This window comes from Catharus ustulatus, chromosome 1 (genome assembly GCF_009819885.2).
Source record: "Catharus ustulatus isolate bCatUst1 chromosome 1, bCatUst1.pri.v2, whole genome shotgun sequence".
NCBI lineage: Eukaryota > Metazoa > Chordata > Aves > Passeriformes > Turdidae > Catharus > Catharus ustulatus.
In genome coordinates, this window is record NC_046221.1 from 46,646,734 (window position 1) to 46,670,684 (window position 23,951).

Below are 23,951 nucleotides of genomic sequence, written 5' to 3' on the forward strand. Positions count from 1 at the left end.
TTAGATGACAATATATAGAATTAATGTTTTCATTACCTGCATCTTGGTTTTTTAATTTTTGTACCTGGTGCTAAATAGATAACTTTTTAACAGAATGATAGGCAGTTATGCTGGTTTTGCATGTCAAAACCACTACAGCAGTTTAGAATTGGATGGCTGCTTTTCCAAAGGAAAGGGCATGTGGACTTTAACTTATATGTGTTACTGTTCTTGTAAATTACTGTATTTTATACTGTAATTACTGTAAATAATTTAGGGTTATAAGTTATAGGGTTTGTCACATAATTTACATGTGGGATTGACTCTGCGGTTTCCTTCATTCTTATTTTCATACTTCTGTTGTGTGAATTTTCCATTCTGACTTAAGGCTAAAAATTTATCCTGTAAGAAAACTTACATGTTGTCCAAATAAAAGCAAACAAGAGGATTAACTGCTCTGTAGTGTCACTGGGTTCGAAATCTAGTCTGGTATGTCTCTGTGGAGCTGTACTTAGCCACTGCTTTTACTATTTGTTGCTTTTCCAAAGGCTGAATTGGACAGACCTATTGCAGCATCCATTCTGGAAAGGATCCCTTAGCCATTGTGGTGGTGGTTCTGCAGACAGACAGGGCACAAGCTTGAGGTACTGACTGTTCAAGGAATGTTTCTTTTAGTAAATAGCAGCGAAGATAAAGAAAAATATATTGTCTGTAAATTTTATGACTTTTGAACTTTGCTTAGAATTTTCATGAATTAATGAATGGAGTTTTACACCATTCAGTGGGTGGTTTTGGAAATTTAGAACGTGTATTATTCTATTAGTGTATTGCACTGTCCACTTTCAACAGATTCATTCCTGCTAGCTATAGAATATGTTGAAATTCACTTCTGAGCTAAATGCTCTCGTTTTTATTTATTTGTTTATATATTATATAATATTGTTGTATGAATCTGACTTACATTTTTTTAAAGCTTCTGAGTCAGTTTTATCTTTAGTAATTTTTTGTGTGTTTTTATGCATTAGGCTTAGAGCCTCACAAAGCCTATCAGTGTAGCATCTTAGAGCTGTGGTTCAGTCTTATAATCTTTCAAATGCAGCTGACCCATATTCTTTGCTTATGACATGATTAATGTAATAGTAGGGTTTTTTCCCTAAATTTTTAATACTCTGACTGCTGCATATACAGAAATGCCCAAACCTTTTGTGAAAATGGTTTTATATATTAAAAAGTTACTTTTCTTCTAAACTCCTGTTACCCTCCTGGTTTTTGTGTTTCTATTTTGGAGTTAGGACATTTAGCATTGTTTTTTATTTTACTTTGTTCTAAATATTTGAAAGATACTTCAGGTTCCAATCTGGGGAACTAATGTCAAAATAATTTTAGAATGCTGAGTGTTTTTTGTTGTATCTACTTTAAAATTTTCTCTCATGTTGTTTAATACCTATTTCTGATACAAATGCTGCAGTAATTTTGTTATTAATGTTTCTTATAGTTTGAGATAGAACTCTTGGTCTTTAATTTTATTACTGCTTTCACCTGCAATTAAAAAAATTAGTATTTAAAGGTTATAATGTAAACTAAGATTTTCTTCAAGGTTTTAATAGGACTTCGGTCAACATTGTGATAGTGCTAATTTTGGGAAATTTTCAGAGAACCAGAGGAACCTTAATCTCCTACAGAATGTTGAGCTATAGGACCATACTCTGAGGTTTTCCTAAGGTCTCTGAAGTGTCTGCTGGTGTATGCACTAATTGACAAATATGAGAAATGTAAAACATTGGCTTGACATGCAAGGGAAGCTCAATACTCTCTCTTTTCTAGCTGTGAAGCTCATGTATCTGTTTTTTCCACAGTGTGTCTTGGATTAATATTTGATATCCTGGAGAGCCTTCATTAAGGTTTTATGACCCAGTACCATGTGAATAATATAAGGACATGTTAAAAAACACCCAAATAACAAAAATCAATAAAATTGCATTCAAGTGTGACATGCAAATCATTACATACACAAAAATGTGGTTTTAATCTAGGCTACAGACTTCATTATTGGAGATAGGTTTGTTGTGACTTTTTCCTGTGAAGATTAAAATGTCTCTGTAATGCTTTTAGTATTTCTTTAGTATCTCTTGTATATATAATTTAACTTTTTAAATGTCTTTCATTTAAGTTCTAATGATAGAATTTTTAATATTCTCCATGTTATTTGCTGTAAACTTATTTTTCATCATTGCCATTACCAATCTAAAAAGTATGTGCAACACAATTTGAAGAGAATATTGTTCTAGAGAATGACAACTAAACTATATGCTAACAATTGCAATGATAATGGATGTTTTTTTTAATAATCCATCTTTTTTAAAAAAATCTGTAATTAATATAATTTATTAAACAGCAGAGAAGACACAGAGTCATCAGTTTCTTCGAGTGCCAAAGAGTCAATGGATGCTCATAAAAATCCAGATAACCTTTTATCCTCAAGGGCAGGTCTTAAACCACCAAGTGATTCTTTCAAAATAGGTAATACTGCTCATTATGTTATTTTTTAGTTATTTTATCAACCCACACCAACATATTTACTCCCTATGTGTTATTTAATTTTAATCTCTGAATGCAAGTTCATGTTCTCTTTTCGGTAGAAACTCAGACCACATTACGCCCTAAAAGTGTAGTTGATGGTGAATCAAATGAATCCATATTTCTTCTCAGGTATGAAAACCTCCTTGTAATTGTATATGTTTGGTGTTGACTTTTTTCTGCACTGTCTCTTCAAACTTTTTATTATTATGACTCTAACACTGTGTCTGTGTCTCCTTTTAAATTTTCTATTACCAGTTAATAAATACTAAAATACATTTGAAGAACTGTGAAAGCCATGTGTGTAGTTAAAATTTGTGACTTTATTGATCTCATTTTTGAAAGTAAACTTTTTACTGCCTAACTGTCTAAACAGAAAGCTCTGATCTAAAGTTTGTTTAGATCTTTCTTTCTTACTTCATGTATATAAGAATAGGCTTGGACTATGATTGCTTCAAATACATAGGAATAAGCATTCGTGTATGATCTGTTAATAAATTCTGCCTGCAGCTTTTCACAAGGTATTGATAGCAGTCTATAAGGACTATGTGGGTATTAAGTAAAAAATTAGTGATTGGTTTAACAGTGATTTGTTTTAGTTGAGGCCTGATTTTGAAACTTTATACTAGCTTTCAAGCCAAGAATATTGTCTAGTGAAATACTTCTCTTATCAAGATCAAACAGAAATATTCCAGTTTGAAAATACTCCTTTAAGCTTCTTGCATTACTTTTAATAGGGATTTGGTACATCATACTGTGTATAAGTTATTTTAGTTGGTTTTAATAAAGTGTTGTCGACTCACTTATGACTTTTATCATCACAGCTAAACATATATTATTAGTAATTTGAAGTAGCATTTGATTTAGCAAGCTGCTCAAAAGAAAGTCTACAATGATATTAAAAATGGTATAACATGGAATCCAAATAATATTTTTATCAATGCGATTTATTTATAAGTACATTATTTTCAATGCAAAATTTGAAATGTAATGCAAACAAATAAGTCTTTTCTGAAATTCTCATTGCTTTACTGATACAACTTCTGAAAGCAGTATATGTGATGTCTAGTAACGTATTAAAACATTGAAGTGAAAAAAACTTGCTTACCTAGCACTTGGCACCATAATTTAATTAATAACTGGAGTGGTTAATCAACTTTTAACAGCAGTGACTTCTTCTGCTTGTGCAAATGGAATAGATCTCATTCATTCTAACTAGTTTAATTCAGCAATCTCTTGTCCATGTGAGAACTGAAAAAATAGGTGCTATTATCTGTATCTCAAACATATGTGAACGCAAATTGGTTGAATTAACTAAAAAAAAATTAACAAATCTATGTGTTTTGAAGTATGTGTCAACTTAAAATCATAGTAAAAAGAAAATAATGTATTTTTTAGTTTAGTTGTTTTTCTAAATAAAGAATTTTGATTTGCAACTAAATGGGTCTATTACTTTCTGCTAGTCAAGAAAAGATGTTCATTCAAAGTTGTTGTAACTAGTTATTAACTATTTTCCTGGCCTGCCAATTACAGTTCTAAAGTTGATTTTGAATGTTTTAATTTCAATTATTGTGTACTATAATCCAGAAGTTCACTAGCAGCATTATGGTGATTGCAACTTGGCAGTATTCTGGTCTTTCCTTTCTTAATTTTCTAATCAGCAGAGAGGATTTTAAAAAGAAAAAGTAAAGGGTAAACCCAGTTCACAATGCTACACAAAAATTAGAAAGTTTTAATTCCCATTACTTAGCCAAAACTTGGCAGTCAGAAGAGAATAACATAAAATAAAGTGCAATTTTTTGTCAAGTTAATTTGCTTTGTATGCTTTTTGTTATTAAGAGTTAAGTTAATAATGGTTTAGCCTCCAGTTTGTAGAGTCATTATGGCTGAGAAAATAAATTACATTCATTTAATAATTACAACAAAATACCATCTTGCGATTTCTAACTAGTAAAGAAATCCTAACCTTGTCAGAACACTTTTAAAGACATAAAATTTGTGTTTAATTAATGGATCAGGCAGAACATAGTGTAATTTATGTTTGCTGGCTTTAAAAATTTGCCATATGACATGAAACTTTCAAAAGAGCAACAAAAAAGTAGCTTTAAATGAAACTTAATTTGTGGTCCTTATTAGTTTTTAATTATTTTTTTCTTTCTTTTGCTGAAGTTCTCGTCCCACGCCTAGAACTAACTTTGCAGTAGAAGTATGTGATACTACTACTGTCCCAATCAAAAATTCTTCACAAGGAGATTTGTGCTTGAAAAAAGTGAGTAAAAAGTTGATATTGAGGGATGATGGTATATCTGCAGTTAAAATATTAACCTGAAGTCTGTGGCAAAGTTAACTTTCTTTTGTACCCTTCCATAATTAAGGGTGCAAGTTGTTTGAAAAAAATATTTGCAGAACTTCAGATGCAGGAGTCAAGAAAGATTCTCAATTTCCTTTTTTTCTGCCCTAGTGCATAAAAGACAAGTTATCTGCTTTCTTTTCAATCCATATTTTGATATTTAATGCTTTTTCTTTGGCTATGTTTCTCTTACCATAATTTTCAGTTGGTCCTATCTGCTACTACATAAATAAAAAACAAGTTAGAATATGTTTCCATATCCAGGCTGCTTGGTGTAATTTGAAACAAAATATTTTGTAAATAAACATGAATTAACTCTTTTTTTTTGGTACGTAACAATTTTTGTTCTTGTTCTAGGCTGAAAATGTGTGTTCAAGTCAGCAGGATATGGAGTCAAAATTGAAAGAGCTCATTTACACCGAATCTGATCTTATTGTGACACCAATCATTGACAATCCAAAGGTATAGCAAAAAATAAAATACAAGATTCAGGAACTTGTGTTTGAGGCTATTTTTGCAGATAAATTTTTAATCAGGGTGAAACTCCTTTCCTGTATTTTATAGTTCTCATTTTAAAGCAGTTCCACCCAGTTATCTGGCAAGCTCTTATACAATTTTTTGGCAGTCTTTATAATTCTGTTGTGTTAGTAATTTAGAGGAATAAGTGATTTTGGGACTGAATAATAATACTAAATAATGTCTTACGAGAAATAGAAGCTACTAAGTGCTGTGTTCAGTGCTTTTGTAATTTGTTTACTGATAACTTGCTTTGATATCTGTTACTTTCATGAACACCAACCTTTGTTATACTCAAAATAAGACCATCTATGAAGCCTTCTAGATTCAGAGTTAGACTTTTGCAGAGTAACATTTATTACTCTTTAGACTTCTACTGTGATAAGGTTTCTTTTCAGCATGACCTGATTTTCTCTCTTAACACCTGAGGTTACAAGAAATGTTCATCCTATTTCTGTCATATGAATTCTAATGTGCTAACAGTTTGCAACAAGTCTCCTGAGCTGGGAATTCACACTGAAGTTTGACAGAAAAGAGCAAACAAAAAAAGAATCAATGGTCTGCACTGCAATGACAGTGTAGTGTGCATTTATAGGCAGATGTATTGGTAGAAAGAATGATAGGCAAGAGCCCCTTTAGTCTTCCTTTTGTTTCTATGCCAGAAAACATTAAGCAGTCTTAGCAACTTTACTCAGTAAATTGCTGATGTGGGGAATGAAAGATTTTTCATTGGAAGTGAGCATTTAAACTCATTAGGAATGTTTCACAGCTTTTAGTTACTGTATTGCTTTAGTATTAACAATTCTTTTGGTTTGTTTTAATGGATTTCTTAACACTTTCAGAAACTAAAAATCTTACACAACTAGATAAGTAACTACTAAATAATACTCTTGTAATATGTTTGGGATGAGAGACATTGTTCCTAGTGGAGACTTTCAAGGGTAATTATATATTTGACTGCTACCACTGTTAATTTCTCAGTTCTGTCTCAAGACTCTGACTCAAAGCCTTAGTCTTTCACTGCTTCTCTTCTTTCTACAAGTATAAGAGATGAGATTAGGGGTAGTTGCACATATTCATGTGCACATGTAGACTAATCTCTTTACCATGCAATGCCAGACACAGAATTAATGCAAAATAGCCCATTGAGTTCCAGGGACATGTAATCAGAGTCACTGCCTGCTTGGTGATGACTCTTCAGTCTGCTTTTCAGACTAAAGGATGATACTGACACCTGGTAAATCTGAAGAGCTTGCAATTTAATCTCCTGTAAAGAGATTTACTAGACGCTGGCAGAATCTTAAAAACTGATCAGCTTAAATTGTAAAATTTCCCTGAGTTCTGCACATCTATGGAATTGAAGACCTTTTTAAGAAAATGGCTCTCTACTTACACTTCATCTGTCGATGGCTGAATTTTATTACTCAGTTACCTTTTTGAAAGTTCTTTATGTACTGAAAATTGCGCTCAAGTGTTCAGTCATCCAATTTCATGATCTACAAGAAAATTATGGAAAAAAATCCTTATACCTTATGAATGATTAGGTGTTGATAATATGACTTTTTATATTCAGGAATGGTCTAGAAAATACATATACATGTATTTACTGTATGGAAATGAATTGCTGAAACCTTTTGTTTTATGAACTGTCACCTGCATAATTCCTTTTGGTAGCTTTTGAAACCCAAATGAAGGATTTTTCTGCATACAAGCAAGATGAAAATGTAAACTGAAAAAATCCTGTGATTTTGTAACCCTGTTTTAAAAATCACTTAAATGGAAATATTAGCAATATAATTATATAAAAAACATAGAGTTAAATCTCAGATATTTGCTTGGAAGAAATACATACCAGAAAACAATGGAAAATTCTTCAGTAATGAGCAGTAGCATGTACACCCATCCAGTATAAATTTTGCATCTTTGTATTCTCACACTCAACTACTTAGAGATTTTCTAGAAATGTGTTCAAACTAGGTGTAATGTATTTGTTTTTTTTCCAGATAATGAAACAAGTACCAGTTAGATTTGACCCAAAAACTTTACATATACCAGCATATTCAGGTATGGATCTGCTGAAGATTGTAGCAAGTTGTGCATGTACTGCTGTAACTCACTATTGTAAGACCTGTAGCCTCCCTTTGTAGATTATACATGGCCCCAGTTTCAGAACTGTAAATTTTTCTGAAACTATAGTTCTGTATGCAATGTTTTTACCTAGACCAATTTTGAGTAACCTTTTCAAGTACAAACCCTTAAATGAAATTCCTTTCTCATCTGCTTTCTTGAGTTACAAGCCTGTACTCAGAACTTTTGCCATGAGGCAGTCATCAGTATTTAGTGTGGGAAAACCAGCGTATTTTTTTTCCAACTGAGAGATTGAAACTGAAATATTCAACCAAATATATTAAAACTTGATAAATGCAGGCGAGCAAGTGGCAACAGAATCTTAAAAAGTGCAGTGTTGATCAACGATAGTACTAGGCAGCCTTGCTTGTCCCATCTTTAATCATGAAACATCATGGCACTCATGTCCCAAAAGTTAATGTAAAAAGTTTTGGAGTTTGTCTTTTTGTTGTTGTTAATTTTCAATGTCTAGAAATATTTCTGAAAACTAAAGTCATCTTACTGTCATGAGTGTAACATCTCTTCCCCTGGAACATTTCCTCTAGTCTTTTTAAGGAAATTACTGGACCGGGCTTGAAGAGGAATATCAACAAGATATGTAGTCCTTCTAAAGTTCACATAGCACCTCTTCCTAGGCATAAGAGTTCATATTTTCTTTCTATAAAGTATGTATTTTGAAGAGTTAATTTGTTGGAGAAATTTTGTATTTGGAAGCACAGCATCCCTCAATCTCCCAGTGAAGATTGTAACTGAAAATATTTTTAATTTTATTCATCCAAAAGTGATCAGATTTTACTGCCTAAGGGGAATATTATGTTTCATATTACGTTTAAGTAGTTATCACATTGATGTTCTGATATGTTTTACTGTTGTCAGTATTTATTTAATATGGGACAGTGTTTTTTATTGTTGTAATGCTTTCGGAGTTGTACCTTTCTTCTGGACAACTTTCTGATTGTTTTTGAAGTTACTGAATTTGATGCTCCTTGTCAGTAATGATTAAATATAACATGGAAGAATTTAAATTACTACCTGAAAGCCAAACCCGTTCACCTCTACTAATGTATATTTGCCTGCATTAGAATATGCTGTTATTTAAATGTAAAATTGGCATAAAAGACAGAAAACATGCTTTTAAATTCTCTACACTGGAGCACATCAGGATGGCAGATAAGTTATTAATAAATAACTACCAAAACTGAGAGGAATGTATGGTTGCTAGATTGAAATTAACTGATTGAGACTGATAAGGAAGTCTGAAAAAAATCTCAATTTATGTGCAGTGTTTTGAGGCTTTTATTTCTGAATTTTTATGCTTTATTTATTTTCTTCCTTCCTTTTTGATTTCTGTAATCTTTAAATGTGAATTCTAACGTGCTTCTTTAACATTTTAAATCCTAAAATTAAAATTAGATTCAAACTTTGAAACTTACTTATTCATGGTGATGTTACTTTGTAGTGTGTTAAAGTTACATCAAAGATCCATTATCTTTAATTATTTGTTTTCCTCTTTTGGTTAGTTGAGAAGTTGTCATCTATGAAAGAAGTGGACTGGAATAGCTTCTTGAAAAGAGTATGTTCCCTGCTTGATTCCAGCGAGAAGAATACAGGAATAGCACGTTCTAAACTGAACTTACTGTACTATCTGTGCTCCTTGGTTGTCCACAAGGAGATTGCAAACAGACTAATTAGCTCTCAGATGGTAAGTAATGAAGCTTTGAAGGAATCAGCATGGTTTACATATTTGCCATTGTATCAAAAATTAGCTGCTTTTAGTTATATTTGAAAAAATCAGTGGTGTACTGGCGAATATATTATGTTGATTAAAAAAAAATTAATTCCATGTTAGGTTTTTTTAAAAGAGCTGAGGGAAACTAGCTCTTTGTCTTAGATTTCAGATATGTTTACATATAGTTGAATTAGGGAAAATGTTGGGTTAAAAACTACAGTAATTCTACAACCATAAGGCGCACCGGACTATAAGGCGCACCCCCCGGGAGCCGGCACATTTTGCAACTTTGTAGATCAGATAAGGCGCACCGGACTATAAGGCACACCTTGTTTTTTTGCAGCGAGGCTCCGCCCCCAGCTCCCCCCGCGCGCTTGCTGGCTGAGGCCCCGCCTCAACGCGGCAGCCATTGGCTCCCGGGCCTGCCTGTAGCTGGCAGGGCCGGGCTATGCCCACCGCCGCTCTGTGCATCTTCCCCAGGGCCCCGCTGTTCCGGGAGTTCCCTGGCGCTCTGGGTGACCCAATGCCGGCAGGCTTGCTGTGTGCCGCCGCTACCCCGATTCCAGCTGCTTGTCCCCTCCCCGTGTGGCAGCCGCTCCGATTCCAGCGGCTTTCACCCCCCCCGCACGGTAGCCGCTGTGATTCCAGCGGCTTTCGCCCCCCCCGTGCGGCAGCCACTGTGATTCCGGCGGCTTTCGCCCCCCCGCGTGGTGGCCGCTGTGATTCCGACGGCTTTCGCCCTTCCCGCGCAGCAGCCGATCTGATTCCGGTGGCTTTCGCCCCCCCCGCGCGGCGGCCGCTGTGATTCCGGCGGCTTTCGCTCCCCCCGCGTGGTAGCCGATCCGATTCCGGCGGCTTTCGGCCCCTCCACGCGGCGGCCGCTGTGATTCCGGTGGCTTTCGTTCCCCCCACACGGGGGCCGTCCCGATGTCGGCGGGGAGGCCCCGATGCCGGCGGGCCTGCCCCGCACGGGGGACGCCCTGATGCCGGCAGGCCCGCCCACGCGAGGGAGGCCTTGATGCCAGCGGGCCCGCCCTGATGCCTGTGGCTTTCGCCCCGCGCGGGGGACGCCCTGATGCCGGCGGGCCGCCCCGCGCGGGGAACACCCCGATACCGGTGGGCCCGCCCCACGCGGGGGACGCCCTGATGCCGGCGGGCCCGCCCACGCGAGGGAGGCCTTGATGCCAGCGGACCCACCCCGCGCGGGGGAGGCCCTGATGCCGGCGGGGACGCCCTGATGCCAGTGGGCCTGCCCTGATGCCGGCGGCTTTCGCCCCGCATGGGGGACGCCCCGATGCCGGCGGGCCCGCCCCGCGCAGGGGACGCCCTGATGCCGGCGGGGACGCCCCGATGCTGGCGGGCTCGCCCCACGTGGGGGACGCCCTGATGCCGGCGGACCCGCCCCGCGCAGGGGAGGCCCTGATGCCGGCGGGGACGCCCTGATGCCGGCGGGCCCGCCCCGCATGGGGGCCACCCTGATGCCAGCGGGCCCGCTCCGCGTGTGGGTTGTCCCGATGCCGGCGGGCTTGCACTTCCGGGGTGGCAAATGTCGCAACTTTGTACATCAGATAAGGCGCACCGGACTATGAGGCGCACTTCCGGTTTTGGGGGGAGATTTTAGTCAAAAGGGTGCGCCTTATAGTCGTGAAATTACTGTAACCTTCCTGAAGAATGTAAAAATAGCGTATGATGAAAAATTAGTCTTTGTAAATCATTAAGTGGCAGAGGATACTGTAAAGAGTTCATATATTAATTGTTAAATTAGGTTTATTTGGTCATATGTCTGTAAAGAGTAACAAGAAGGCTTTCTAAAGAACAGGCAGTAAAACTTTCAGTAAAAGAGCTTCAAGCAGTGTCCATGCTCTCTGAAGAATCTGTTTTGGGATTTCATGTTTTAAAAGCTGTTTTCTACCAGACAAACAATTTTACTAGTATGCTCTGTAGTGGTTTAATATATTTCTTCAAGTCTTGCATGGGCAAAAGAGAAGCAGACTTTCTGCGGGCTCCACCCCCCCGCCCCCCGGCCTTATATGAAGGTATCACAGAAGGTATCCTAAGATGAGCACTTTTCATTTTATTTAATAGGAAGTAAACTGCTTTGCTCTCCAACATTTGTAGTGAGGTACCTAATTTAAAAGCTGAGATGTGTTACGTGTAAGATACTAAAGACAAAATTGCACTACCAGAAAACTGGATGGAAGAGCATTTAGGTTGAAAGCAGTGGTAGGTATTACACCATAGCATTCCTGTAAAAGCCAGAAACAGAATTGCTGGAAGGTGTATTCCATTGGAGTAAGAGGAACAATAATCTTGTAACTGAATAGCCAATTAACAGAACATTTTAGAAATGAGTTTGTAATTATGTAGTTTGGTTTTTAAATAGCTGATTATACATGTTAACATTCATTATTCTGTTACTTGCCAACTATTTTGATATAGTTTCACAAATCATTTAATATTTGTTTTATAATACTATATGCTGATCTCTGTGCTTGTAGGTGAAAATATTAGACCTTTTTTCTCTAAATAGTGTTATTCAGAATGAAAAAAAATTCTGACATTCAGATATATGTTTAGTAGTTTAATTTAAGGCAAAAATATAGAAAAATATGTGTGTTTTTCCATTCAGGCTTTTTAAATTTTATTTCTTTAATCAGTGTTTGCACATTATCTGCAGTATTTGTCTGTGATAAGACTCTTAGCAAATGTTATCTAAATACATTTTTATGAAATTACTGATATTTTAATTTCTTACTTATCTTTTGGAACTATCAGATCATTGGAATTCACTGATGTTTATTTATCTTCTTTAAACTATAGTTTCCTATATTGATACAGCAGTTGCGTGCTACTGCAAACTGGGATATGTAAGTAACAACTATTTTAAATTAATATGTTTAAATCCATATTAATATCACTGAATTTTATTAAAGGTATTTGTTAACAGGTTATTTGAGAAGTTTTTTAGCTTGTCAGACTGCTGTGGCATCTGACTAGCAGTATGGTGATATGAAATGGAATTTTTTTCAGCATTGAATTAATATATTCCTATTCTACATTACCAAAGATTATAGAAACTCTCTAAAATTTTATCTAGATAGTATAGAACTTAGTGTATCAAATAGAGTTATTTAAAATCTCTGAGTAACTCCATGCCACAATAGAGTAAAATAACTATAATGGTAACTACTTTTTCCCCAACACCTGTCAGGAATAGTTCAATGTGATAGTGCCCTCTGCTGTTTCATAAATGTTGATTTTATTCCAATTTTTTCCTTTAATGAAACATTGAAAACTTACTTTTTTTTTGTCAGGTCTCCTAAAAAGTCTTAAATTATCTGTAGGGGTTTTCTTTATTATATAAAAACTGAACATGAGCGTGATTATTAGTAATCCTAACAAACCAAAGAACCTTCACGCTTCAGAGCTTGAGGAAAGAAATGTCTTTATGGATATATTTACTGTTTTAAATTAGGCTGAAACAGTAAAATAACTTGTTGATACAAAGAAAATAGAAATAAGAAGAAAATCTGAACTGTAAGTAGGATGTCAATTTTTTCTGTCCTTAGCAACCTGTGTAGAATACAAACAAGATGTAATTGTTTTTGTAGTATTTTGTAAATATACTTCCTGCACCTACAAAATGTTTATTTGATACGCAGACGTGCTAATGTTGCTCGAGTGGTTGGTTTACTGGCGTTACACACATCTGAACTTGGAGAAAATGTACCTGTTTCTGAGGTAACTAACTTTATTTTTTTCAGCAGGGATTTTTTAAATGTTTTTTACTATTTATGTCCGAAGTTTTCACAGCATTTTTTGTTTTAAACCCAGCTTTATTTTTAACTAATACGTAAAAAGTGTTAATGTAATCAGTTAATTAAATGCATAAGTTTTTGATCTTATTCTGTGTAGTTGTAGTTCTGATCTTTACTAATCTGTGGCCACTAATGATAAAACTAGCATTTTTCTCTCCTTTTCATAAAATCAAGTAGTCACTGTCATACTTTTTGTGCATGTAGAAAGAAGAAAGTGTTGACACTTTTGGTTATCCTAAAAAGTAATTATTGCAATTAGTATAAAATAGTACAACTGATTCTTAGAGATCTTTTTTCAAAAAAGAATTTATTGAGATGGGACTAATTTGAAATTTCTCACAGTTTTTAAAGAATGTGTGTAATGAAGGGCAAAAAGTTTTCTTCAGAGGAGAAAAGTATTTTTAATTCTTGTTTGATGTTACATGGTCGGTAGTTGACTTAAACAAAAGACTGATTAGATTAAGTGGTTTCACTGTCCTTTTCTTGCATGTGACGCATGCACACAGAATGTGAAGTCTTGACAGAATGTGCTATTAAATGTGTGTTTCACGTGTGAATGTGACATCACTTCTTCATGAGGTGAGGTCAGAATTTAATGCGTATTTGAATGTAAGATCCAACTGCTAAACACAAGCTATAAATATGCCTGCATGCTGTGCTGATGTAGGAAAATACAGTTAGTGGTTATTTACCTGACTCTTTTGGAAATGCTGCTAAGGAAGTTTTTGCTGGTTTAGGTACCTCTGTTTTCTTCTTAATGAATATTAGAAATAATTGTGATTGTCTTGCTATGTTGCTGAACATTGCCATTCTGTAGTGAAACCTGAACTCCAAATGTAATTGTTGTTACCTAGGATTTGCTGTTTGTTTTATGAAGTTCCAAAGTAGGGCAAAAGTCCTTATAGTTACAGGCTTGAAGTTTGGTCAAAGTCTTTCAATACTGATAGTTTCACAACAATTGAATTCCAGGTCACAATTTAAGTATGCTCTTTTATGTGGCAGATTTTTTTTCTGATATTTAACTTGTTTAAGTAAAAATACTCAAAAGTAATTTTGAGATGTCCATATGGCTTTTGGCTTCAGATGTTTATTCGGGTGGTAAGTGCTAATATGTTTAGCAATGGTTTCCCTAGCTTCACAGTTTCCATCAGAAAACATATCCTAGTCAGGTTTGTATTTAAAAGCAATAGATTGAAGTAGTTACACATTGAACTGTTATATTATTTTGTTCAAAATGTTTCCAGTGCTTTTTTTTTAAAATTTGAACATACAAGTCATTCACAAAAGGAGTTTACCATTTTTAGAAGTATTCATATACTTCGAAAACCAAGTTAAGTCCAAGACCAGTGACATTTAAATTGATGGACTGGAAAGGAAAATAAATTTTCATTTTAACTTTCTGGCCTCATTCTTATGATAATTAAAATTAGTTTTTATATGCATTCATTGCAAAACTAAGGTGGTTTCTTTTTTTAATTGACAAATCTGAGTGAAAAGGTATCTACTGTGCTTTATTTAATGACATTCATTCCAAATTTTTTCTCTCAAAATAATATCTCTGAAATAAAAAATATTTTAGTGCTTACACAAAATTAGGATGAGGAAAAAAGTTAATGTTTTGGGCTTTTTAAAAGTTTTTTTTTCAGGGAAGCAGAGAACATCAGTTTCCTTTGAATGTAACCACCAGAGGTCACTAAAACACAAAATGAAATGAAAGTAAACTACTTTTTTATGGACTAGACAAGCATGGAACTGTGTACTATCTTTATTCCACTGATGTATTCCAGTATGTAGGTCATATTAGAAAAAATTAGAATAAATGAATATTTATATCTGTAAATTCAATTGCAGTTCATCTATTTCCAGTTAAGTATTTTAATGAAGTATATTGCATTGATAAGAAAAAGATTACACTGAACTTGGAATACAATAGGGGAATTGATTTCTTTTATAACTGCATATGAAGTCCTTTTATGTGCAATTTCTTCTATTGTGCAGCTGCAATAAAAGATTTTATTAGGTCATATGTTTTTTCCTGATTTAGCATAGTTTTTCCCCCATGGCATTGGCCTTTATAAATCTGAAACATAATTGCCTCTTATTTATTGCTAGTTATTTTAGGAAAACACCTAAAATTTAAAGTTTTATTTTTGTATTTAGATTTTGAAACTGTTTATTAAAATTCAGTGAAAAAAACCCCATTCCTTCCAGGATTCTGTTCTTCATCTTACAGGAAAAAAAAATTCTTTCATAGTTAGGAAGGCTTGTTTCCATGTATATCTAATGGGGTGTATGTTTTAACAGAAACTGTTTTCCTTTCCGTTCTGTGAATATACTGGACCCTCTACCACATAGGATGTAGCTACTCTGATGTGGCATTTCAGACTCACTCTACTATTTTACTAAGAGATGATAGAGCAGTTTATCAGTTTGCCTCCATGTCAGGGAGCAGTGTTCTTCTCTGTCTGGTGGGAGACCGCTCTGGATTTGTTCTCTGCCTGGCCTTTTTGGTGGCAAAATCTAGTCCTATTCTGTACCTTTTTCAAATTTGCTAAATGGCAATATCAGTCTCACCCTATGGCCTAGGGAGTTGTTCCTGTTTTTTATTAGACCTCGATCCAGTGCTCTACTGAGTGTTTTAAGGATTCAGAGAAACTGCTGCAGCCTTCACACTGTGTTCTGCTTTACAAAGCCTTTGGCTTAATGTATTTCACTTTCCCAATTAATAAACTAAATATCCCATGAAGGATGACTGCATATCAGAATATCTCCATAATACTGAACTTTGATTCCTTTGTCAAAGTGGTGAAATATCCAGATTTCTGTTTTCATGTAAACTGAAACTCCATATAATTTGAGCCTTTTTATTTCTGACTTTTAATTAAAGTACAATTTAGTGGTTGTTTTCTATGGCTGGAAAGCAGCTGTGTTGTTACAGGTGTAGTTTTATGACCTGTAACTCGACATTATGTCTACATTGTTCTAATGTGTCTACATCGTTCACAGTCTACAGTTTGTTGTCAATCAAATTGTTACAGGATGCCAATTTTAAGTCCTATTCCTAGGTTACCTCTCTGATAACTGAGAGGCCTGTCTGTGTCTGCTCATACCATAGTGAATTTCAAATAAATATGGTTTGATTCGGCCGTTTATTCCAAACCTACAGTAGTTTCACGAATACAAGCCGCATGGAGTATAAGCTGCACTTCCGGTGCGTCGACAATGTTGATGTCTTTGTCAATAAAAAAACCGCACCCCGAATATTAGCCGCACTTTCGTTCATAGCGAGAATCCATGTGCAGCTTTCACAAATTTGCCAATTAGTAACAGGATCGCGGCATAGCAGGGTTTACTGGCTTGGGGCGAGGCCAGGCAGGCCCGGCCCGCTCATGGTTGCCAACGGGCCGGGTGGCCCAGCTCGGCGCTAAGGCTCGGTGGGGCCACTCGGGGCCAGCCGGGCGGTGCTGCCGCTGTCGCCGCCGCCAGGCTCGCTGGCCCCCCCCCCGGTCTACACCGCCGCTGCCGCGTTTGCTCGCCCTGCGGGCGGTGCTGCCGCTGCCACCACTGTTGCTGGGCTCGCTGTCCCCTCCGCTCCCGTCTGCACCACCGCTGCCACGTTTGCTCGCCCTGCGGGTGGTGCTGCTGCTGCCGCTACCGCCACCGGGCTTGCTGGCCCCCCCGCTCCCGTCTGCACCGCCGCTGCTGCGTTTGCTCGCCCTGGCCGGCACTGCAGGCCCCCACACCGCTGGGCTTTTTAGGCTTTTTCTACAATTGTTATTTATCTAAAATCTGTTATTTTTGAGATGATGATCTGTGCCTCTAGGACCCTTTCCTTCAGGAGATAAATACCCATGTCTCTGGAAGTGATATGTGTACGTGTCATATTTGTCATATACACTGGAAATACACTTGGGCTGTGAAAGGCTGGGTGAACTTAATGGAATAGTATTTCTGTATTAAAATAACTTAGCAGGAACATTTTTTGTTCTGTGGAAGAGCAAAATATTTGCTTTCCTTACATTGCTACAGTATCAACAGAACCATCAAATACGTACAGAAAAAGAAATGTGCAGTTGGCATTCTGTCCATGAGCAAGAGAGAAAAAAAAATGTTGTACCTAAGCTCCTTGACATAAACCAAATTATTTTTTCCATTAACTTTGGAAGACTCGTATCTGTGTAAGACCTTAAATATTTCCTGACGTTATTCTGATACTGTTTATGTGATGTTTGCAAAGTCACATTGTATAATATTGCGATTTTTTGTGGCATGCTGTAAGTTTGGTTGTTTGTTTTTTTATTTTTTATTTTTAATTAAAGTTTGACATAGCTGAGACTCTTAATATATTTTTAGTATTTTTAATATGCTTTTGGTACCTTAATTTTCTTTTACACCAACCAACTTTAGGCCTGTGCAAGTTGTACAATTTGCATGGTGAATTGTTTAGTTATTATAACTAGTGCTTACCTTAAAGAATTAACCTAAAAGAGAGCCCTTCTTCCACCTCTGTTTGTCTTGCACTTTTGAATTAATCATATCGTAGACTAGGAACTGAAGAAAATAATCCAGCCTTTTCCTCTAAAGCACACACTTGATTGACACTATTAGGCTACAGCATTTTTTTGTGATAGAAATTGCACACTGGTGGTAGCGGAAAAGCCTAATTTCCTGCTGTGTTCTGATTACTACACAAAAAGCCAGACTCGGAGTTAGGCAAAGTCACTTGTATATTAGTTGTAGTTCTTTTTAGATTTTCTTCTAGATACCAGACCTTTCAACTATCATCTGGGGGAAAAAAAAGTTATTTTAGTCTGAAACACATTTTAAAAATAATTCTTTAGAGAAGAACTGTTGTTTTGTCCATTTTGCATCTTCACTGCAGAATGAAGAAATTTACTGTACTCAAAGGGAACTAATTTAAAAGAAAATTTGTGGAAAATCTCTATTTTTTTAAAAATATGAGATATTCTATGTAGAAATAATCAATCTGAAATATTCTACATGTATGTTTTATTGATGGGCATTGGTCTTCGAGTGTCATCAGCATGGCTTCTAAAATGTGGATAAAAGGCTTGGAAGAAGATGACGACTTAGAGTAGCTTCAAATCAATTTGTGAGTAGAGTAAAAACAAGGAAGAAAAGAGGAAAAAGAAGAAAGAAAAATACTACTTCCTTTTATGTTCCTGCCAACCCTTATTCTGTGGAGACTGATTTCCAGTTTCAGTTTGCATTTTTAGATGTAAACCAGCTTCAGTTGGTCACCACAGACTTGAGTTTTGAAGGCAGAAATCTTTGCTTTTTGGGCTCCTGAGCAATCTTTCTCTTTGCTTGCCTTTGGCAAAAATGAAAACAGGATCTCTTTGCTGATAGAGGCAAATATTTTTACCTGATCCTTCCTGTGATTAAAAAGCTTCAAACTTTAGGGTTGGGGTAGAAATCAGGTGTATTTCTGAACATCTGCTGCTGAGCTCCTGTGATCATGACTGTCATGACAGACTGGGAGAAGTAATATTTTTTTTTCCTTAAAAATAAAATCCAGCACCCAAACAAACAGACTTCAAAGCTTGTTAACAATACTTTTACATCCATTTTTGATTTGTTACTAAACGTACCAGATTTATAAGTTAAATTGCTTCTACTTCTTTCTGATTTTATCCCTTTGGGACCTTGAATTAATAACAAAGCAATTTGAATCTCCTTTTGAGTTCATGACATCTGGTTTGACTACTCATTTACTAAGACGTCTTCCTCTAGGAGTTATGGAAAAGTTGAAATGATAAAAGTTTTCGTAATGAGTCAATTTTGTGTTGTATTTCACCTGGAAAAATGTTACACCTCCATCCTGTTTTTTTCCCTAGAGGAGTTGCGGCAGAGTTGCAATAGCTTTGTCATTTTCTTTCTTTCTTTTTTTTTTTTCCCTCTACATTCTGGACAGCATTAATGCCACATTCATAGTCTGGTAGTCAGACTTCTCTTCAGTCCTCCTTACTTCATGACCCAGTTTGGTTTGAGATGTTCAGAGAAAACTGGTAGTTTTGGGGGTTTTTTCATATGCCCTTATAAAGATGAGTACTTGAATATTACTCTAGATTCTTTTCTGGTTAGTGGTATTAAAGCCATGGCATAATTTCTCACCCTGGTGAGAGTGCTTTTATCAGAGGAAAGTCAGATTGCTTTTCCATTACTTGCCCATGTTATATGTTGTGTGTATACTCACAAGAAAATTAACTAAAATGTAATTTCCATTATGCTTGAGGCAGAGACAACTTTTATCACTTTAAGGTTTGCAGAATTATAGAGGTATTTTAATTTCCACTAATACTTGCGGACAATCATCTAAATAGATTAAAGATGTAGTAATATTGTAAATCTGTACATTGCCACTCTACAACTTAAGATATAAAATACCTTCTTTTTGAATATGCTGTAATTTTCACTTTTAGAATCTTGAATCTTCAGGGAAACTTTTGGCTACAGCTTGAAATAGATTGAGAATCTGCCACAGGTAGATAGATTCCACACACTATTGTTGTAAATTGAGGCAATGACTGTTCAGACATGAAATTTCTTCTTTGTTTTCTTTTTATAACTATAATTTATTGACTCAGTTTGGCAACTAGGGGAAAAGGTGTAGGTAATTTATTAAATTTAAGATGCTTTTGGTGGACAGTGTAGGACTTACAGTTTGTTACTATTTACTTCTGTGAAAAGGAAAATGTAGACCAGTTGAAAAGAAAAAGAATGCTGTAGGTAAGAAAGAGATGTTGTCTGCCTGTAGTTAAAATAAATTTGATTTTTCTGTTGTGTATTTTCCCCCACACACTGTGTGGTACTTTCTTTACCTTAAATTTATACCACCCTTTAACACTGAATCTAAGTGTCTAGGCAGATCTTTTTTTTCAAGTCTTATATTTTTCCTTATGAAAGGATGAGAGAATATTTTAAATCTTGTGAAAATCACTGTTGTCGAGATTAGAAGTGTCCTGTCAAGAGCAGGAAACAGTTTTGCTTCCTACTTCTAGGTAATTTAAAATGTGTTTGTGGGATTATGAGCACTTTATATTATATAACATTGAATTTATTTTATAAAAATGTTTGTATTTCTGTATAAATATGCTTACAATACAGACAACGCATCACAGCTTCCTGTTCCACAGCTTTCATTGCAGAGGACACAAGAAGATGTTAAATATGTTATTGGTACAGACACTGCCAGTTCAGTATGTGACATACTTTGTGAACCCCATTTCCTGCACTTGTGTAATATTTGATTATTTAATTGTGTTCAGTGAACAGAGGGAAATCACAGACCAATTCTGTTCCTTATGTTCTCTCTAGAGAAAATGAGGCCATTATATGATTGTGGTAAGTAAAGTCTTATATGTAAGAGATTATGAGAGTCATCTGTAATGTGTGGTAATTATTTCATGTTCAGTGCCTTTGGCCAAAGTACTTAATTCTTGTTATGGATCTTCTTACAGTTACTAAAATTAAGCCTGTATGGAGAAATTTATTATAATAGATGAAGATAAGAACTATAAGATTTCATGCAACTTCTGTTTCTCTTTAACAAAATATAACAATTTTAGCACAAGTGAGTCGCTAATAGCTCAGATTTCTTCAGACAAAACTTCCCTCTGGTTTAAGAAAAGGTTTTTTTCAAATAAAAACTTGAATTTATTGCAGCACTGACTAGATTTCTGGCAATTATTTTTAGTGCACAAGAAAATAAATTACTTCTTAATTTGAATTTGTTTAACTCATTTTTACCTCTTTTTTCATTCATATTTGAGGAAAGAGTAGGATTTGGATTATGATTACTTCCTTTTCATATCACTTTAGAATAAAAATAATAACTAGAATATCTTCAGAATAAAAATAAACAACTTGTCCTAGAATCTTGAAGGAGAGTGAGGAACAATAATTTCTGTTCACCAAATGAAATATTGTTCTTGGATTTAAATTTCATTCATTTTAAATCTTAAAATCTTTGTTTTAATGGCAAACAAACAAACAAACAAAAAAACTAAGAAGAAGATGGATAATCTACCTAGTATATTACAATGTGTCATCAAAATTTTCCAATATATTGACTATGCTTTGAGAAAACAAGTATTGCCGGTGCAAAGCAGTATTAATATTGATACAGGGTTTTCTGCTGGATGAGAGTCATCATTAAAACTGATAATTTTGAGCAACCTGCCTTGATCCTTTATAGCAGATGTACAAATTGATTTGTATTTTCTTCAAGTTCTGCCTGCAAGCAAACAAGTGTAAATTAGGTGTCATGATGATTTGATGTCCCTAGCTAGTCTGCTGGAGCTATTCTCAGCAGTTTGTGTTATAATACAGTTCATCAATTTTGGGTAGTTTAGTACCATCTCATGGTGGATTCGCCTTCAGTCTGAAGAGGGAAAGTTGAGGGATGTTAACTTGGTAAGTGTAATGTCTGTTAATACCACTGTGACAAGGTACTTTTAATGGTACTGGTTCCACAGTCAGAGTAGTTCTCAAAATATATTTCATCACAAAAGAGTAATCCTGTATAGCTGTAGAAAGGAAATATAATAAAGGAGAAAATGCTGTCATCATGTGTTCACCATTTAGTGCAGAATTGCACTTGAATCAACTTGACTACTACTTTCTCAAGCTGACATATTGGAATCTTTAAAACCTACTGATAAATTTGTTTCTTAAATATGAAAGCAAAGTTCTTTCTGGAATGACAGGCTAATTAAAGTTCCTGAATAAAATTTGTAGAAATTCTCTGAAAGCAGTTAAAGAAAACAGTTAATGAGCATAGCACTACGTAAAAAAACGGGTTGAAGGTCAAAGTTTGTTTAGTAGATCTTTTTGCTTTGATTTGAAAACTGCATTTCCAGTTTTCATATTATTTTGCTGTACAAAGATGGGAGTTATGAAGCTGCTAAGATCAGAAGTTGAAGTTGAACAAAGGAAGTTGAGGAAAAAAACTCCTTGGTGCTCCAAGGAAGAAGAAGTGCTTTATTGCCAAATACTTTTGCATGGGAAAGTGATTTCTTACTAGGTCACCTGCACAAGATGAATCAAATTTTCTAATTTCCTTCCACCTCTCTTCATGAAACATACACATACATACACATATATATGTATACACACATGCGTATATATATATATATATATATATACATGCTTTCCATACAGAAATTAATGAAATGTAAAAAACTAAAATGATATGTCTAGTTCTTACACAGTAAGTCACCTGTAAACTTAAGAGATCAGGAGACAAAACTGAAATAGTTTTTATCCTTTGATATAGTATCTACACAAAAAACATTATTAGAAGTTTCTTGTTGTTTGTTCTTTTTGTAACCTGGTGGTGAGAACTTTCAGAACTTCTGACAGAAACAGAGGAACAGATCTTTTCCTGGAAGATCTATTTCTATTGTCCTAAGGGAAAATGAAAGAACAGATGGCTAATAATTTGTCACCTTGACTAATTCCTTATTGTATTTTTCTTCATATTGCATATATAATGTTTTGTAATAATTATTTTTCTTTTCTTCAGTGTTTACTAAATCCCTTGCAAATGGCTCTTCAGCATAAGTGAAAAGTGCATCAGTAAGATGGCATTTGAGAGAAAGCTTTTTATCTTTAGTAGTACATTTTGCTTGACAAAATACATGTGTTGATTATTGATTAATTTTTTAAATTTAGGCTATTACACTTTTAACCGAACTAATCAGAGAGAACTTCAGAAACAGCAAATTGAAGCAATGCTTTCTACCAGCACTTGGGGAGCTACTTTACCTCATAGCCAGCAAGGTAAGACTGAAAGTGATCCTTACAAATTTGGCAAGTATGAAAAAATTTCCCATGGAAAAGTAGACCAAAAAGTCAAATTACTTAGTCACTTGTATAGTCAACTGTTTCTGTTCCTTCTGTCTTCTCTAATACTTACTCTACTTTAAGAGCTAGTCCAATAATTAGCTTCATCTGAGATAATTAAACAGCATTTTAAAGTGTAGAATTTTAACTTCATAAAAGGGTTTAATCAACCACCATAAACATTGCTGGCCTCCAAGTGGCGGATCTAAGGGTTCAAACATATAAGCTAGAGATGTTGATTAAGTAGGATGCATGAGGACAGCCTATAATATCAATAAATTGATATATTAGTCTATCTTTATATCTAGTCCGTATTAAATCTTATTGTAGCATGGTTGGATTCACAACACGGTAGAAAAGGAAATGAAATGATCCTGATTAATTACAAATGGACTTGAGTTTATTCTTGATTAAAACTGATTTAAACCTTCAGTCTAGAAACAATAGATTCACATTAGAAGTAATCAGAGGTTATTTGTAGAAAAGAAATACTGTCAATATTAAGAATTTAAGTTGACAGCTTCTTCAAAGCATCACATTTCTTTTTCCTTGCTTTAAGAATAAAATGTTCTTTTACTTAACAGAAAAAAAGTTGTCTTCAAGCTGAAAAAGTCTAACCTTGGCTTCTCTGAAGCTTTTATATTTTTTGCATCATGTAATAACCCTGAATGCTGTCATGTTAAACAAGTCAGTTAATGGAGCAAAAGTGGAAATAAATTGTTACTTTGCTTTAGTTATGGCTTTGTGCTGAATTTCCAAGTTTTATTTTCTTTATCTTCTAGCTCCTTTGCATATTCTACAAGATGTAGTGGTTGCCTAGGTTTTTGTCGAATAGCAAGTATTGTCCTATTTTTGTTGGACAATTGCCAAAGTATTTGTCAAATACATGCTCACAGAACTTATAATGAGAAATTATGTTCTGAAAAATGCTTGTCACAGTTCATCTGTAGTAAATCTACAGTCACAGTTTAAATATTTTAATACTTGC

General features: G+C 35.3%; 1 protein-coding gene across 6 annotated transcripts in view; it reads left to right on the forward strand.

Moving 5' to 3' along the window:
* ULK4 (unc-51 like kinase 4) overlaps positions 1 to 23,951 on the forward strand; it is a 235,925-nt gene that overhangs the window by 14,066 nt on the left and 197,908 nt on the right. For 5 of the 6 annotated variants that reach the window (XR_004418123.2, XM_033061515.2, XM_033061505.2 and 2 more), the window contains exons 9-18: positions 528 to 623; positions 2,375 to 2,499; positions 2,619 to 2,688; positions 4,726 to 4,825; positions 5,264 to 5,368; positions 7,426 to 7,486; positions 9,070 to 9,251; positions 12,099 to 12,145; positions 12,941 to 13,019; positions 22,793 to 22,900. Coding sequence is in view for 5 of the 6 variants with exons in the window: in XM_033061515.2 (XP_032917406.1) it covers positions 528 to 623; positions 2,375 to 2,499; positions 2,619 to 2,688; positions 4,726 to 4,825; positions 5,264 to 5,368; positions 7,426 to 7,486; positions 9,070 to 9,251; positions 12,099 to 12,145; positions 12,941 to 13,019; positions 22,793 to 22,900 (973 nt within the window). In the remaining variant the exon portion in view is untranslated. The remainder of the gene's footprint in view (positions 1 to 527; positions 624 to 2,374; positions 2,500 to 2,618; positions 2,689 to 4,725; positions 4,826 to 5,263; positions 5,369 to 7,425; positions 7,487 to 9,069; positions 9,252 to 12,098; positions 12,146 to 12,940; positions 13,020 to 22,792; positions 22,901 to 23,951) is intronic. The other variant, XM_033061523.2, reaches the window with a different exon arrangement.